The sequence below is a fragment of the Dermacentor albipictus genome, chromosome 2 (assembly GCF_038994185.2).
Source record: "Dermacentor albipictus isolate Rhodes 1998 colony chromosome 2, USDA_Dalb.pri_finalv2, whole genome shotgun sequence".
Taxonomy (NCBI): Eukaryota; Metazoa; Arthropoda; class Arachnida; order Ixodida; family Ixodidae; genus Dermacentor; species Dermacentor albipictus.
This window is the reverse complement of record NC_091822.1, coordinates 5,313,812-5,331,281: the sequence shown is the minus strand read 5'-3', so window position 1 is coordinate 5,331,281 and position 17,470 is coordinate 5,313,812. Positions and strand designations below refer to the sequence as shown.

Below are 17,470 nucleotides of genomic sequence, written 5' to 3'. Positions count from 1 at the left end.
ACAGCGGTTTTTAAACACTCGGTCCTCTCCCTATACAAGGTGATGCGAACATTCGTTTAGTCATCGCAAACTAGCCGCCTCTCCGCGGCACGATTTACACACACACACACGCATACACACAGGGCGATGGTCCGAAGCCGACGTCAGAGGGGCTTCGTAGAACTCGGGAGCCGTTCCGGATAGCGCGTTGTCTTGCGTCTTGGACGGTGCGTGGGAAGGAGTGTCCGTCGGCGTTCCCGCGGCAGCTCTCCCGCCCGTAGGCGATCAGGTCCGCTTTGTCGTGTTGCGCACAAAGCCTGCTTCGTCGAACTCCTCCAGTCACAACGCATCCTGGCTGAAGCGACGGAGAGTGGGATGCGCGTATTGATAGCGACACAAAGTCGACTTAGTCACGCCGTGGCTAGAGGTTGGCGGCGATGCTCTCGGGATGTAGCCTCCACAGTCGCAACGGGTTGGCAAAACTTTGCACTGCAGCTGGCCGTTCTTAACAATGTCTTTTTCACGCTTGAAAAGACATTTCAGCGCGAACCTTGCGAACTTGTGCTGGATTTCGCACCAGCACCCATGCACCGGGAGTCACGTAACGCCAAGCAGCCCCATCCGGGCACAAAGTATCAAGGGCGTTTTGATGGCGAACGGGCTCGCCACGGGATCTTGCGGAGGCCGCGGAATCTACGCAGCACATGGATGTCAATTCCGAAATTAATGGGTATAAAGTTCTCGTAAACTTTTGATGTGAAAGGTGCACTGACATTTCCAAAGTTGTGCTTTCAATTTTCAATTGTGGAACTTTGTGGGTTTTATGTTACTATAAATATTGGACGCCAAAGGTGCATTGACTTTTCTAAAGTCTTACATCGGACCCTACAACGAGACAAGCCAAATCAACACACTATCAGACAAGTTGACAAAGCCAGTAGCGAGGTCGGATGAGATGAAGCGTTGTGGTGGTTCATTTCTGCCGTAATGGCACATAAAAAAATATTTAAAAATTTTTTTTCACCTACGCCAAAGCATCCGTGTCAAGACACTAAAGTCAGCCAAGGTAACTACGTTCTTATTTATTTTTTCTACGTGGACTTTTATTCGCGAGGACACATTGGGCCTTTTCAATTTTTTTGTCCTCGCTACCCAACCCGCGGGCTGCCAGAGGGTTTTTCCCGTGTTGCTCCGACCACCGCGCGGCGCACTTGGGCGCGCGTTCGCTTTTCTCTGGCCGAGTGGATTTTCGCCTGGCAGAGTTTTGGGCACTTTCTGGCTAACAGGCGAGAAAAAGAAACTATCGTCGCTCGCCGCCATCACTGTGGGGACTCGACGGATTGCACCGCGTTCGCTTGAGCGCAGCCTCTCCGGAGTCTTGTCTCGCCAGTGTAGGATACCGAGCAGTATGCGAATGCTTCTCGGTGGACCAAGCGTCTCACGTTTTCTTTGATATTCTTTCGGTAGTTACATTAGGTGCCCAAAGTAGGCATTCGATTGTGGCCAACATACTTTGCGCTTTTTCATTTCGGTGCCCCGGCCCCACAAAAAAAGAAAAGGCATTGTTGTGGCGCAGCAAATTGTCGTATGGTGAAAGTTCGATTTTGTTACTTCTTTTGCGGACAATGATGGGCCACGGGGCGCTTCAGTTGCCGGATAGCTTATTGTATAGTACTGGGATAGCAATTATATGGACACTCCAGGCGCATTCCTGCCATTGCCGTCGCTCTCGTGTTTCGTATAAAGTCCAAAGGCGATAACATCGTGACCGCGCGCCGCATGCTGTATGTGCGAGTGAAAGCGTAGGGAGGAGAATTGGGGGGGGGGGGTGCTGGAAAGACGACGAAGGTGGCTCAGTCTTGTGTGCGCAAAAGCGAAAAGCGGGGAGCAAGCACGCCGCCTTCCGTCACGCGCGATACCTTGGTGGGAGTGGATGGGTTGGGAGTGCGATCTAGGATTCTGTGAATCTCTAACTGCGAAACATGTTTATTTGCCTTGTTTGACGCATTGTATGCAGTGACCTTTTTTTTAGATACGTACATTTATTGGAGACTTATACGTATTTTTAAATATTTTGTTGCGGGGTTTTGTGTGTACGTGCTGTGAAATTTGTTTCCCGTGACACTTTTTTGCCTTTTATCAAGCTGTATATTCGCATTGGTATATTCCGTTGTATCTTCGTATTCCTAATGTACGAAGGCGAGTAAAATAAAAGTCAGCCAACCCATCCTGCGCAATAATTGCTCGGTCCACTACCTGCGAGGCATGCACGTGACACAGAGGCATCTCTCTGTCACAAAAGTGACACGCAGGTGTGAGTATCAAGGTTGTTTAATGCTCTCATACACTGGGCTGAACATGGTTGCGCGAATAATGGACGCTCTAGAAGTTGAGCAGCGTGGTGCCCTGAGGTTTTGGACAGCTGAAGGTATTTCCCAAAAAGAAATGAGTCGCCGTATGGCTGCCGCGTACGTTGAACATTGCATTTCATTGGCCACTGTGAAGCGTTCGAGCAAACGGTTCAAAGAAGGACGTGAAAGTTGCAAAGACGATCCAAGGCCGGGCCAAAACCATCGTGCAGTCACCCCTAACAAAACTGCAAAGGTTGATGAGCTGATGAGACAAGAACGGAGGATAAGCATCGATGAACTGGTAGAGCGTGTGAACATCAGTCAGGATTCGGTTCACGCCATAATTCATGAACATCTCGGCTCTTGTATGCGCAATGGTTGCCCAAGATATTGAACTACTGCCAGAAGACAGAGTAGTTCAGCGCTGCCTCGACTCATCTGATCCGGTATCACAATAAGGGTGACGACTTCTTGTCTCCAATTGTCATCGGGGACGAACTCTGGTGCCACTTCTACAAGCCTGAAACCTGACAGCAAAGATTACAGTGGAAACATTCGAATTCCCCACCCCCATGAAAAGAAAGGCCGTCATTTCCGCCAGAAAGGTGTTGACTTTTTTTTTTCAGATCGTCAGGAGCCATTACTGATAGAATTTGCTAAATCTTGAGAGACTATCAATTTGTTTCGTTATTGTAAAACGCCAGATCGGCTGCGTGTCACAATAAAGAACAAACTACGTGAAAAATTGACGAGGGGGGTCATCTTGTTCCACGACAATGCCGTCCCCACGTCGCTGATGTGGTTAATACGAAACTGGCGATGCTCAAGTGGGAAACGCTGCAACATCAGCCATACAGCCTAGACCTGTCGCCATGCGACTTCCACTTTTTGGAGGATTTGAAAAAACAGCTCAAGCGAACCAGATTCGTGTCGGACGACGGCGTGAAAGAATCAGTTGCAGACTTTTTGAATAAGCAACCCAAGGAATTTAATGAGACGGGAATAACGCGGCTCGTTAGACAACGGGACAAATGTCTAAATGATCATGGAGACTACTTTTAAATAATGTACCCCGTTTGTCATATATTCGCATTGGTTCACTTTTATTTGACTAACCCTCGTCTATTTTGCAGAACTCCTGCTTTTTATACGTGCTCTCTGTTGCGGCTATAACTTCGGTGCAATTACTCACGATACACGACCGATGAAAGCTGCTCCTGCGTAATACATTGGAACAAGTGACTGCGTCATTGAGATTTTTCACTGGCTGTTGCATATGTACAAGAATGTAAACAAGGTTCTTGAATGGCAAAGTTTCATTACAATATTTGTCCTCAGCTTGTTTATTTCATGGCCTTTACATTTTTCATATCAGTGGCATGCACTGCTTTGCTGGTTCCGAACTGATATAGTTCTAAAGCTCATGCGATATTTTCTTTACTTAATTAATAGACAAAAACCATGGAAGCATTCATATCAGTTAATTTTTCCACAATTTTTGAGACATAATATATTCTTTTACGAAAAATAAAACACACTTATTACTTGTCTTGACAGTGCGTGGCGTCCAAGAAGTCCTTTGCAGCATCTTTGGCCTTGACAATGTAGTCATTATTCATGTATTTGATCCCTCGACAAATTCTGTGAGGCGGCCGACTCCAACGCGAGTCCCCCCCCCCCCTTCCCCCCTCAAACGAAATTTCTGGCTATGCCACTGGCATACAGGGAAGGGCCGCATTTCACTGCCCATGCTGTTATGAGCTGGACATCCACTGACAAAGACATTGAAGGGCTAGCTTCAGCACAGAACAGCTTCAGTGTGGTTTGCAGAAAACATCCGAGCACAGCAGGTGCAACTTCAAATCGAATATAAGGGCTAAAACCGAGCAGTTATTGTCTTCCCTGCACTACATTCATGATGACACAGTGTTGCAGCAAATGCTCGGCAAGTTACATGATGTAAGAGTCCTCAGTGAAGAAAATGTGACCGCGAGGAATGGGATTGCTGTCAGGGGCTCACCAACAAAAGGGTTCTCGGGAATGAAAGCAAAAAAAGGAAAATCGGCACCACCAGCAACTGGAATTGCAGTGAAGAAACTGCGGTTGTGCACAGACCATCAGCCTCAGAAGGCGCACTGGGTGTCGCAGGGAAGGGTAGGCAGAAAGGCCGAAATTATGAGGGAATGTTACAAATCACAAATGTTCGAATATACACCTTTCTTGTGTAGGTTTTTTTTGTGGGTGCAGGTAGCCTGTCTAAAACTCATTTCTCCTATTAATTTCGTGCGACATTATCGATTGTACTCCTTACTGATAAGAGTTTGAAAGTCGGCATGCTGGCAGACTAGTCCTAGACATGACAGAGAGCCCTTGTACAACATCTCTCTTTTCATCGCACCCCTAGTATAGTTCCACGATGTTTCTCTCTGCTCTGGTTCACTGGTATCTGCCCCACATACCAGTGCACTTTTATTTGTCCTTGCCTGCTACGAGATGCTGTAATGTTTCTGTAGTATTCTGTTATGGCTCAATTATTTCTACACTGCCAGAGAATATTCGTGTTACTGCTTTTAGATTTTAATTGTGATGGTGATTTAAACATGCGTAACGTTCATTTGCAACACTGAATAATGTATTGAAACTTCACATCCGCTATATCTTTCTTGTGGCAACACTCTTCCTCCTGCTTCCCAATTGCTACAGCAAGACCTGGAATAAGAGTCCTGGGCAGTGTTTATTAATTATAGGTGTTAGCCAAAAATAAAGTATATGTTGTTTTCCGATACCCCATGGTCAACAGTCTGCACTTTCTCATTTTTGCGTGCCTGTCACTGCAATAAAACATTGTGTGCCAACAGTCAAAATATGCTTAGAGTTGGTGAGGAAACAGGCCAGTGTTAGATATGGAGCTGTTTCCTGCGATTACTTCGAGTTCCCCAAACCACTTCGAGTCGCAGCACAGCTAATTGAGGAATGCCGAAGCAGGAAAGCACATTCCAGAGGAGCGGCCGAGCAAACAAGTTTAAGGCAACAAGTTCACGTGCCAACAAGTTCGTGCGCCGCCGGGATTAGCAGGTGGGCCTCGGACAATGGAGCATGAGCAGCCCTCCCCTTCTCCTCGTTAGAAGTGCATTGCCAGTCTGCGAGGCAATACCGCAGAGAGCCGCCAGGTGTGACACCGCGACACGGGCGCCTACCATTGGCTGAAAGTGGCGTCATCGGAGCGGACTCTCCCATTGGTCAAACATGACGTGACTTACAGTGCTCGAAGGGTTTATAAGAAGCCTTCCAGAGAGACCTGAGCATTCTGGGGCATGCCCTGATTTCCTGATTCACCTCTCTCGAACTTCTTGCCGCGGGCCGCAGAGTCCGAGTTGCTGGCGGCCCGTAATGTCTGTACGACTGTTATTTGACGCTCACGTCCCCTGTATATAATGTAGAATAAAACCTCCCAAGTTTGGGTTTTCATCCCGAAGTACCGTCCTCCAACCCCTACACCAGTCTTGGGCCGTTCGCCAGCATTCACATATGGCCTGCGCAGCTGCTAGCGTTGCCTTTTTTTCTTTTTTCCGAGTTGTTTTAGTTGTACATGCGTGGACATCTTGCATGGTTACTACCAGAGGCTCGTTCACATGTCGTACGATATGTGCACCTACGGGCATTATTCAGATCCCACAGCCGCTCCCGAAGCGCACACCCAGTTTATAAAACGGCCTGCACTGCAAATGCATTTGTAAATGCTTCGGATAAAGTAAGTCCATGACGAAATGATCTGATTCGCAATGCGACATCAACTTGCCACGGCCTTGCCAACAGGTATCTCACGTGCGTACACGTTGCTATAAAGTACAAGCACGTAGCAGACGCCCTTGCTGTTCTACTGCACACCTACCCAGCTCACGGAACCCGCATCTCCGTTGCCAGGCGACCACCACGCATGCGCAGAGAGAGCCCATGTGGTACGTACTGCAAAGAACCTCTCCCTGGGTAAATGCAAGCCGCATTTCTCGCGAGGCGCGCAGACACGAACTTGCGTGCATGTGGTGTGGGCTTTAGTCGTGCAGTATGACATGCCGAAGCACGAAATGCCTAACCGCGAGTCCGAGAAGTCGATGCTAAATGTGCTTGGTCGTGCACTTGGATCGACGTGCCGATGCACCAAATGCTGAAGTACAGGTCCATGTGCGATGTGCTTGGTCATGCGAATGTGCTTGACATGCGAATGTTTAAAAGTACATACGGCTGATAGAACTACCCTCACTTCGTATAGCTGTTTTCTAATTGGCTATCACAATCGATGCTTCGCCTTTCGAGCAAAACTGCAACTTCTTTTTTGCACACTGGGTGGCACCACAACATTTACGCACTTGTAGGCCATTTTTAGCAAAGTGCTAAAGTACGCAAATAATTTGGATTTCTTATAACGTAAAACTAGCCATCACATGAACTCTGTCGAAGTTGCATTGCCCATGGGCTGTTCTAGGCAAATTTTTAGTACGCAACTGCACAGCTGGCTGTTCAGTGCCATGACCGCATTGTCGTGCTAGGCATGCATGCCCAGTTATGCCTAGATGTGTTCACACTGCTTTGTGTAATGTTCTAACATACACGTTTCACCGTTTAAGGCCAGAATACATGGAGCAAATATGCAACGAATAGTTGGCGTACGCGCAACGGCGGAGAAAACGTCGTTCGCCGCTTTTCGTATTCATGGCATCCAAAGCGGCGCGGCTGGAATTTAACAAAGTAATTTTGGCTGTTCAGAAGCGTGCCGCGCGCGCGTTGAGCCACAGAACAGAGCCGCGGAGTTCGAGGAGCCTAAAGTTGTTTACCCGCCTAGTGTTGCCACAACGCATAGCATCGCCGCTTTCTTTAAACTACATCGGCACATAAATGTCTCAAACACGTAAAAAAACACTAGAAATCATTTTTAAACTAAATTTTACGCGTTTTTAGTGTTCCACAGTTCGAAAGCGATAATAGTGGTCGTTGAATTTTTTTTTTTTTTTTCTGTCATGTGTTGCACTACAGCGCATTTGCCTCGTCTAGCCACACTGATAACGCAGCGACTCGCCGGCGTCGGCCGCCGTGTCCTTGTTCTATGTAGCGCAGCCCGACGAACATACGGCTTCGCGCCGCGGCAGATATTCTGCCGTCCGAACTTCGTCGTGAAAGTTCGCTCCATGTATTCTGGCCTTTACAGATAAATATTTAATTCAGTGAGCACTGACATTGTCAGCACTGCTAGATGCAAGAACAGCAAAATCTTACTAGCAGCACTTTGTTTAAGGGACCCAGGGAATCCGCACTGTCATTTGCTTGGCGAGATGCATTAAATGCACTGCTGTATGATGAAATCATGCTGCACATGCTAATGCAAAGGTAATCTTAGGTTGCTGAAAGAAAAACATGGTCGTCACATCAGCAGTTTAGCTGCATCAAGGCCAAGTGCAAAATTTCCCTAGGTTTGAACACGCGTATTTCCCAAGAGTAGGCAGCACTGTGTCCAGAGCTTATCAGTTTCATACAATAATTACTAGAGAGAACTCTGGCGCTAGTGTCTATGGGAGCTGCAATCGGGATGGTTCAGCCAGCATGCAAATTATGTGAATACATTTGCCTAAACTTTGTCCTTCTGGCTTCAAACAACTTCGTGACTTTGCAAACGCGCAAGTTTCAACAGAGTACTGTGTAATAAACAAGCGCTCTGTCCTGTTTATTCGCTTGTCCTGTGTTGCGCTGTTCCTGTTTTTATTCTAAACATTCTTAAAATTGCCAGAGAGCAGGATTCCAACACAGGACCTCTGGCACAGAAGCCCTACACTGACACTCCATTACGTCATGGTTGCATGCATTAACAGCCATAGAATGCCCTTATGAATTTCTTGTGGGCAAGTCAGCGCGTTGAGACGCTTAATGCATTTCGATTTGGCCACCTTGACAGGCTGAAATGCTGCAATTAGTAGTAATTGTGCATGTTCAGTTTTACGCACTTAGAAAAGTTTTGACTGCTCTGAAATTTAGGAAAATGAAGACAGATAAAGGGCAATAAACGAAGTCAACACGCTTGAAGCCACAAACACGAAGATCAGACAAATCCACGTATTCCTATCACTCTCATGGTGCCTGAACGATTGCAGCACCAGGGTTCCCTCTAACTATCGCAGGAAACTTTATGGAGCTTGCGAGATGCAAAGGGCCAAGCAGACAATGCCACTACGGAGCGAACGCTGGACCATGCTGGAGTCGTGGCTAATTGGAGACTCCTGAATGGCCTTCGATCATTTGCTTTTTGTGCACGTTTCTGTATGAAGGATATAGCTGAAGCGGCAATTTTAAAGACAGAGGAACAAAAGAAATGCACTTTCTGGCAAGACCAAGATGGCAGCGCTCGGTTGCACCATTCCGAAGATATTGTGTCTTGAAAAAGGCTCGACTTCTGTGGAATACAAATTTTTTTCGAGCACTCCTACGTGGTTTTCAATGGCGTCAGTACCAGATAGTTATGGAAACTGAAAATAGGATTTTTAAATAAAGCAATTTTCTGGCCATTTCTCGCTACACAAAAGCAGTGTCCATCTTTAAGAGTTGGTGCACGTCTGTCCTTCCTGATACTCAGTGTTTTGTGCATATGCTTTACGCATAAACAAAAAAATACCAAGAGGGGTATTCTGCAAGTGTCTAATTAGGCTGCCACCAAACTGGTTGGGGGGTGCCGGACTGCTTAGAAATACTCCAGGCATACACTTCAGGCCAGCTAATCAGCACTTCAGCAGAAGCCAAAATGGAGTCCACTAGGCGGGCACTTGCCGAATAGCCCCCAGCTCATACTCTTTTTTTACATGTTCAAAAAACTTGACGGGATAGTTTCGAGCTAAAATTAAGCTCAATCTTCGACTGTGATCATTCAACTACCATGGGAATGACAGCAGTACATGAATTTGGCCTATGCTTGCTAATTTGCTTATACACTAGTGGCCTAAATTTCGACGTAATCATGCATGTACAAACAGATAAGGCATGAGACTATGCAATGCATAATCATTGGAAATTGGTGCATTTATAACAGATAATGTTTTTAGAAAGGAACAATTTGAAAAGTCAAAAAGCCGTTCAAAGTCATATGGACAAAGCTTAGGTAAAAGCACGTGCTAATGATCATTCCCATACTGCCCCGCTTTCAGCTTTCGTAGACAATAGTGCCAAGGTTTCCTCTACCAGCTTTTGAGGGAAGCTTTTATGGTTTGGCGCGGCTTTTCTCTGTTGCACAGAAGCAAAAAGAGCTCTGGTACAGTCACAGCCGCTCCCCTTTGGCCTACTGGGAAGGGGGCCCAGCGTGTCCCGGGGGCCACCACACGGAGGCGGGAGCGGCAGGGGCCAACAGCCCCGGACCCCCTTCTGACAGTCACTCACCAGAGCCCTGTGCTCTAGGGGTACATATCAGCACGATGTAGCAGAAAGAGTTAGAGCAGGGAGTAAGAAAAAACAGAGCGAGTATTTATATGAACCCTTCCTTACTGCTTCCTAGAAGTATTTATTGACATGTCGTGCTAACCCGTATGCATCGCGTAGGCATCCATTCGTCATACTCATATGACATCAGCATCATGTCACTGAAATTACTATCTCGGACCTAAAACGAGGCTTCCAGACCTCGTTTTACGTCGGCGCATCGCTTCCCTCTGTCTTTAGCACAAATTCTTATACAGTCCTACCCTTCATCAAACACCCTATAGCATGCCCGCAGCGCGCATATCATACCAGACGAACCACCCGCAGCAGGTATTCACAACTTTCACAAACATCACCATTTTTAGCCTCGTTTTTTTCTTCGCATGGTGGCAGGCTGGAACGGCCTCCCCTTTGCCATTGTCGACATAATGTGCCCATCCGTATCTTTACAACAGGTCACTGACCATCTCCAACTATGCTGTACTTGATTTTTCCTTATATATGCTGTTTGTATTTACATGCGTGTATGTATGTAGGCGTTAATATGTGTGCATATACTTGAATATGTATATATATATGCGAGCCTATGATACTTCAACGAGTGTAAGTTCAAATCTTGTACCCACCCCTTATGAAATACCATTGAAATTGGGGGTCTGAATAAACTGAACTGAGAATCAAACCAACTCGCCCAGCAACTTATTCTATTCGTCCCTTTCCTCGTTCCTTTCACCCACTAGACTGAGTACCAACCAGGGGCAGTGGCTCGTGAACCGCTAGTCTGTTCAAGCTTGGCAGCACTTTCTCTTCACATGAAGTTCTAGATTTCACACAACTTCAAAGGAAGTACAAGAATTCTGCAGACATTAGCCCCTGTGGCTTTGAACATTGACTGGGAAGGCAACTCTCCTAACTTTGTTGCAAATCTACTGCTACAATCTGCGCAAAAACCCCTACAAATAATACTCAACAAAAACAATAATGGTATGGGGAAGGATGTGACAGTGCATTGAAACATGTGCAACTCTAAACTGCTGTTACAGCGAAGTACTCTGCATGGTATCTGTATTATATTACTGACGCACAAGTCATGGCTTAATGGCAAACGCATCAGCATTGACGAAATGTGTGACCAGAGCAAACCCTGTTAAACTTTCAACTGCTGCCAGGTAAAATTTCACCTCACGAACAATTGCACTTTTTGTCATTGCCTGCACGTTGTGTAAAGTTTTCTGACATTTAACAGCGCAAGCTTACTGCCAACATTACCAACTACTGAAAGCAGACACAGCAGCGGAGCAAAACTGACAAGAACGTAAAACCTTGACAAAATAATGCCTCAGATTCTCTTAGCATTGCATGCAGATGTGGATGTAAAGGGTTTGTAGGCTGATATTTTCAAAAATAATAAGTTGTTGCTACAGTGGGCTACAGAAATGATTAAAGAGAACACGAGGCAGAATCCCTCCCCCAACTAAACAGGAGAAGACAATTTGCCTGCCTGGTCTGGATGGCCACCAGACGGTAAGGGCAACTTTTATTTAACTCAGTCGTTGTCCTCATCGTCTTCCTCTTCCTCATTGTTGATCTGGAAGTATCGCAGCTCAAAGGCGTCCTTTGTGGTGGCCACAACCCTGAGCCAGTCCCGGAGGTTGTTCTTCTTGAGGTACTTCTTGGTAAGGTACTTCAGGTACCTGCACAAGGTTATGGATACAGCATTGATGCCACACTCATGGCTATTTATGGCAGTTTCTCGTGGCAAAAATTCAAGGCCTTTCAAACAATCACAGGGCACTTCTCAAGCATACTATTTGACAGCATGAAGAAAAAACATGTAACAATGCTTTTATTACCCATTAAAAAATTAAAATGGTAGTAGTATGTGAAAAAGACTCACGCAAGAACTACTGAGCATGTGCTGGTGGGTTAGTTGGTTAAGCATGATTACAAAGACGGCGCCGAATAAAACAACTGACAAGGGAGATATTGGAAGCGCTTGAGATCAAGAAGCGTGGTGTTGATTGTATCAGTGAAGCCTCAGTTTCTTTTTCGACAAAGGAACTGGCGTATCTTGAGAGCGACACTTGGAAGTTATTCTGTATCTTGGCTTCCTTGTGCGATGCAGATGACTGCCCTGTTTATTCTTGTTGTTTTGATCCTTGACAGCAGCTATATATTACTATGTCAAAAAATAAAACACTCAATTGTTAGTGCGCCTACGTACTAGTCTCGTGTATCCCTTCTTCGTGTTTTTATTCGGCGCCGTCTTTGTAATCGTGCAAGAAACCACCCCAAATAGTAGGAATTTCTCCCAGAGAGCTCATAATGAAACTGGGTTGGCTTCACTTCTGGCTTGCATCAACACTGTGGACTAATGCCAAAAAAAATTAACTAGCAAAAAATGGCGACTAATTACAGTCAAACCTCATTATTATGCACCCGCCTAATGTGTCATTTCGGTATCAATGTAGTTGCGAAGATTTCCCCACCCAACCCTCATGTATTGGCTGACCACTTAAGCCATAGTCGCTCAGTGCCAACCCAACAGTTAGTGAGTACTATTTCTTGTTCTACATGCACAAGCACAAAATCAGCAAACTCATGTGCACAAACATTCGATTCTCAAATTGCGAAACCCAAACGACAGCCGCCAGCGATAGCGACATTAAAACATGGCCACCATAACATTTTCCCTGTTCATACAGCTGTTGCAGATTGCAGTGCTCAAAAGCATGGCCTTCGAGATTGGCTTCCTGTAATGCGAAGAAGCTGCTGGTAGGGGGTGCGAATTCGCTGTCACTGTCGAACCAAATCCAATTTAAGTAGTAACTGCACAAAAGCACATTTACAAGTGCATTGGCATTTCTATGCTTACCCAACAAGAAAAATATTCCTCCGTCCGTCCGTCCTGTAAGATGATCGCTTTCAAGATGAAGCCCGCAGCAGTGAGCGACTGCACCTTTATGCTGCCCGTCACTTCAACGCTAACAAGGCGGCGAGAACACAGCGCTCACGAAGCTCTTGGCACAGGCCGCACCCTGCCCCTTTTGCAGGTCACTTTCAATATGTGGGCCTGCGCATCGCTCTTCAGCGTGCGGATCTATTAGCAGTCGGCACTCTGTCCGCATCGCAGATTGTTTTCAAGATATGGTCTGCATGGCCGCCAGTGTACGTTCGTTTGACCACAGTTCACAATGATTCGACGTGGATGGATAAGGCGCTAATGAGCAATAATGGCTTATAATGATCTGAACATCATTGGAGTGGGTGCAGCAGTACTTTGGCTACGTTATCAATGCACCTTGCGCTGCCGTCTGCGCCAGTTCGTGTTGCCACAGCGCTGTCGTTTGTACTGGCTGGATCGAGTTTCATTACATTGATAACGACATCGGGTTGCGTGGGGATGAGCAAGTGGCACAACGCTTATGCATACTTAGACGATTCCCTGAGAAGTTACCACGTTAACTTTTTTTCTTAATTCCATCAGTGCATTTGCGGTCATGTTGTCATGGGGTTCAAAGATCTTTGCTGCGACATGCCGTGTTTATGTTATTGAGATGTCAACGTTGCTACATCTGCAGAATTCTTGGATACCAACAGTGCTGCCGCCGTCACATTTCACCCATCTTCAAGCGAAAGTGATGACGACAACGATGATGTGGGAGTGGACGACAGGCCTTCAGTATCTGACGTGGCACGTGATTTGAGTGTCATGCGAGCTTTCGCAGAGAAGTGGGGCCTTGTGGACAAACTCGCTCGTGGCCTTACCCAGTTCGAAGGTGTTGCAGCAAGGCCACCACGGCGGCAAGTGAAGTTCGCCGTTTTTTTTTGCCTACCCATAAATAAAGCCTGTCCGAGTGTGTGTGTGTGTGTTTGAGAGAATCGCGATTCTTTTTCAGCCGATAAGTAGCTTCTAAACTCACATTGGCAGTTAATTCGTATATAATTTAGTGCATACCTAAACATCGTTCCCAGTCAACTACGTATTAACTAGGTTTGACTGTATTGTGTTTTTATGGTGCAAGAGCCAAGCCAAAAATTATATTTAGGGAGTTCAAAGGGACACTAAAGAGAAAAATGATGAGCTGTGTTTTTAAGTGGCCCTTCTAGAATGCAAAACAGAGACATCTCTTACTATGAGAAGGTGCTTGATAAGCCAGTAAAGACACAAATACAAAAAACAGGCGCTGACACCACCTTCAAATTCCCGCACTAGCTTGCCATGACGTCATGGATTTTGACACTGTCTCATCATCATCAACAGCCTGGTTACGCCCACTGCAGGGCAAAGGCCTCTCCCATACTTCAACTACCCCAGTCATGTACTAATTGTGGCCATGTTGTCCCTGCAAACTTCTTAATGTCATCTGCCCACCTAACTTTCTGCCGCCCCCTGGTTCGCTTCCCTTGGAATCCAGTCCGTAATCTGACACTGTCTGCTTAGGCCTAATTTTATAGAGTCGCCGACCGATTTTCCGGACTCCAAAAATTCGGACATGCCCGATTATTCGGTCTGCTTCGCGGCACCGCCATTCTCCCCATAGACCATAATGTATAACAACTGCCGAAAGTTCGGACACCTTGCAACCCCTCGTCTGATTTTTCGGACACTCCTTGAGCCAACTCGATCGAGGGCATCATGCACCGACTCTGTTGAGGAACGCATAGTTCGATTTGCTGAACGCCATTTCTGTTTTGAACGGAGCCTCCTTGCTGTCCCACGAAGTGGCGCTACTGCAAATCCCCGCTCATCATCATCGTTTCTGCCTGGTTCGATAGAGTGGTCGTACAGCAGTTCAGGTTTCAGCTTAGTAAGCCATGTCAAGACAATCCAGCAGCTGATTTCCTTTTTTCGTGCACGACGCTGCGAGCAGCACGTTTTTCGTTTGCGCGACTGGTGTCGGCACGGCGGTGTTTGCGTTGTGTGCTGCGCCGAGGTTTCAGTGATCCAACGCGGCGTACGGAAACATCGCGTCAAGTGTCTAATGGCGCCGACAGTGCCCGCGCAGACTGCGCTGGGGAATGCCGGCAAGCGGGTGCCGAGAGGCCTAACCTTCCAATGTGCTCCCTACTGACGCGGAAAATATTCTGCCGAGACCTGCGCAGTGGTTGCATTGCGATTCCGGACACCGTCTCATTTGACAGTTTCACAGGTACTGACACTGCTGTACTGACATGCGCAGAACTCGACGATGGCGAGATCGTTCGTCAGGTTCCTGCTGCTCCGCCGGACGATGACTCCGAGTCAGAAGATGACGCACCATGTGCTACGCTGCCGTCGCATGCGGAGTGTGCACAAGCAGTGACTGTGCTTTCAGCCGCGTATAGTGACCTACGACCCTCTCCGAGGTTGAGGCTTATCTTATTGCGCGTAAACGGAATAGCGTGCAACGGCGCACTCACAATTACTTCAAGCCTACTGCTGAGCCCGAATAAGTGCGTGGAAATAAAGGATTTCATTTTTTTTTCTTAATCTGCTTTTTCAGACACCTGTTTATTCGGACATTTCCGCGATCCCCGTGAGGTCCGAATAAACAGTCGGCGACTGTACCTACACATTAACTCCGCTGCATTGCAAATGATCCAAAGAGTGAACTTCAGAAGATTTAGGAACTTTTAGAAAAAGGAGTTCAAGAAAATTTATCAGAAAACTGATTGAGTGTTTCTCTTTCAGTCCCTTTAAGTAAACTGGCACCCAGTAATTTTTTGAAGTCAATGAATCGCTACGAAATTTGCCAATTTCGTTTTTCTGCACACTTACGTCATTTCCTTAAACATCAGGCTTGACAGTTGCGCAGATATTTTACAAATTAATTTCGTTAATTCCCTTGAACTACCTCTGCTTTGCCTACTTCTTAACTTTTGGCCATAATGTGTTATGATATAAAGGGGGGCATATCAGAGCAGGCAGGGAATGAATGGCGGATGACAGGGCCAAGAAGTCAGCTAGTGTTTGGTGCGAGAATTTGCCGTTTCGAAAAGTTACGTTCTGGTTGGACGGGCAAGAGGTAGGCGGCAAGTGGTGTTGCGTTGTTGGCTGCATGAGCTTCCACTCACACCATCCGCACACACAGTTTGAGCTAATGTCAATCGCATTCAGCTGAGGTTAGGCTGAATGCGATAACAGATGCCAAGTTTGTGCTTCTTCTACCAGCAGACCTGAAGAAAATTAATTTATTAAGATGAACTGCTTGTGTTTTTCAGCTTTGAAATGAACCATTCATTTCGTAGAGTGAATACACAAAAAGCTAGAAGCGATGACACTGTGCACTGTTATTCTCAAAGGCTGCCAGTCGCATTTGCCAGCACTTCCCAATATGACTACACACATGTATATTTATATGCATCATACACCGACTCATTTTTTGGTTTCCAAGCTGCACTGCTTGCCTGGCATTCCAAATAGACAGCAAGCAGAGGCCCCTCGATACAACAACATAAACAACCGCGTCATTCAGCTGCTGACAGCGTCTCCGTGAGAAAGAACATACATGCAAAGTCCTAATTTATGTCTCCACAACCCGAGGGTAGATCACTTTCTGCCGTATGCGACCGCAACCTCACAGGGCCGACTTTTTTTTTATTGCAGATTTAAAATTTCAGACACCTATTTTTTTAAATTTACCACAATTTTGCGAAGTGACCATGAAGTGAGAAAATATTTTCTGAAGGTAAACATCCATTGTTTATTCACGAATACTGATGGGCTTCCATAAATATTTATACTAAGTAGACACAATGAAATAGATATATTAAGGAGATTTTCTGGTTAGGTACTGGGGCAGTAGACCAGCAGTCCGCATTGGAGGAATTGCCGCTCAGCTCACTTGCAGCAGAACAGCCAGCATGAATGCCCATAGCGTAATTGAACCGTGTATATGAGCGCATGCACGAAAACTATATGGTTATGCGCCCATTAGAAAAACCAAGTCGGAGACTTGGAGTAATCTTTCGTTCCGTTGCCAACGATCAGTTTTTGTGAGCAAAGTCTTGTGAAAAGAAACGCAAGCAAGAAAGCATCACTTGTATATACCAGCGCCAACCTTTGAACAGATGTACTCATACCCCTGTGAGCAACCAACGAAGGAGTATCTAGTGGTGAGCCTCTGAGAGGTTAGAAACCAGATAGGAATAAGTTTATAGGAACGTCACGAATGGGAACAGCCTGCAAGACAAAACCAACACTCGTTGCCACATTCCCTCACACGTGCTGAAATGCCAGCGTAAAGAAAGCGTGGAATGAAAACCAAGTACTGACTGAGACATCCACACAGAGTGGCAGCACTTGTTGGGCAATGAAGAGTAGAAAATTGGAATATTTATCAGGTACACAGACGGTGCCGTAAATTAACAGCATCGACCATTCGGGACTCGTTTGTGGTGCCGGATATTTGCTGCACTGACCCTTAAAGGATTGTGTGTATGAACAGAATACAAAGAATAACAAGTAGACAGCGTAACACTCCCATACTACGGTCTCCTGCTCGCTGTTAAAAAAAAAAAAAAAATTATGAGATTTGACTTGCCTAAACTCTAATTTGATTATGACAAATGCCTTAGTGGGACACTACAGAAATTTGGATCACCTGGGGTTCTTTAATGTGCTTCTGTTCGCCGTTTTCGGAGGTGTGTGGTCACTCATATCAGCGCCACTCAGACTAAGGCTACGGTGCTTAAAGGCTAAAAAT

General features: G+C 46.2%; 1 protein-coding gene across 1 annotated transcript in view; it reads right to left on the bottom strand.

Moving 5' to 3' along the window:
• Positions 1-11,274: 11,274 nt before the first annotated feature.
• The window catches only part of LOC139055863 (large ribosomal subunit protein eL22-like), a 40,954-nt gene continuing 34,758 nt past the window's right edge, over positions 11,275-17,470 (bottom strand). The window contains exon 5 of the mRNA XM_070533428.1: positions 11,275-11,476. Within this exon, the coding sequence (XP_070389529.1) occupies positions 11,329-11,476 (148 nt within the window). The 3' untranslated portion in view covers positions 11,275-11,328. The remainder of the gene's footprint in view (positions 11,477-17,470) is intronic.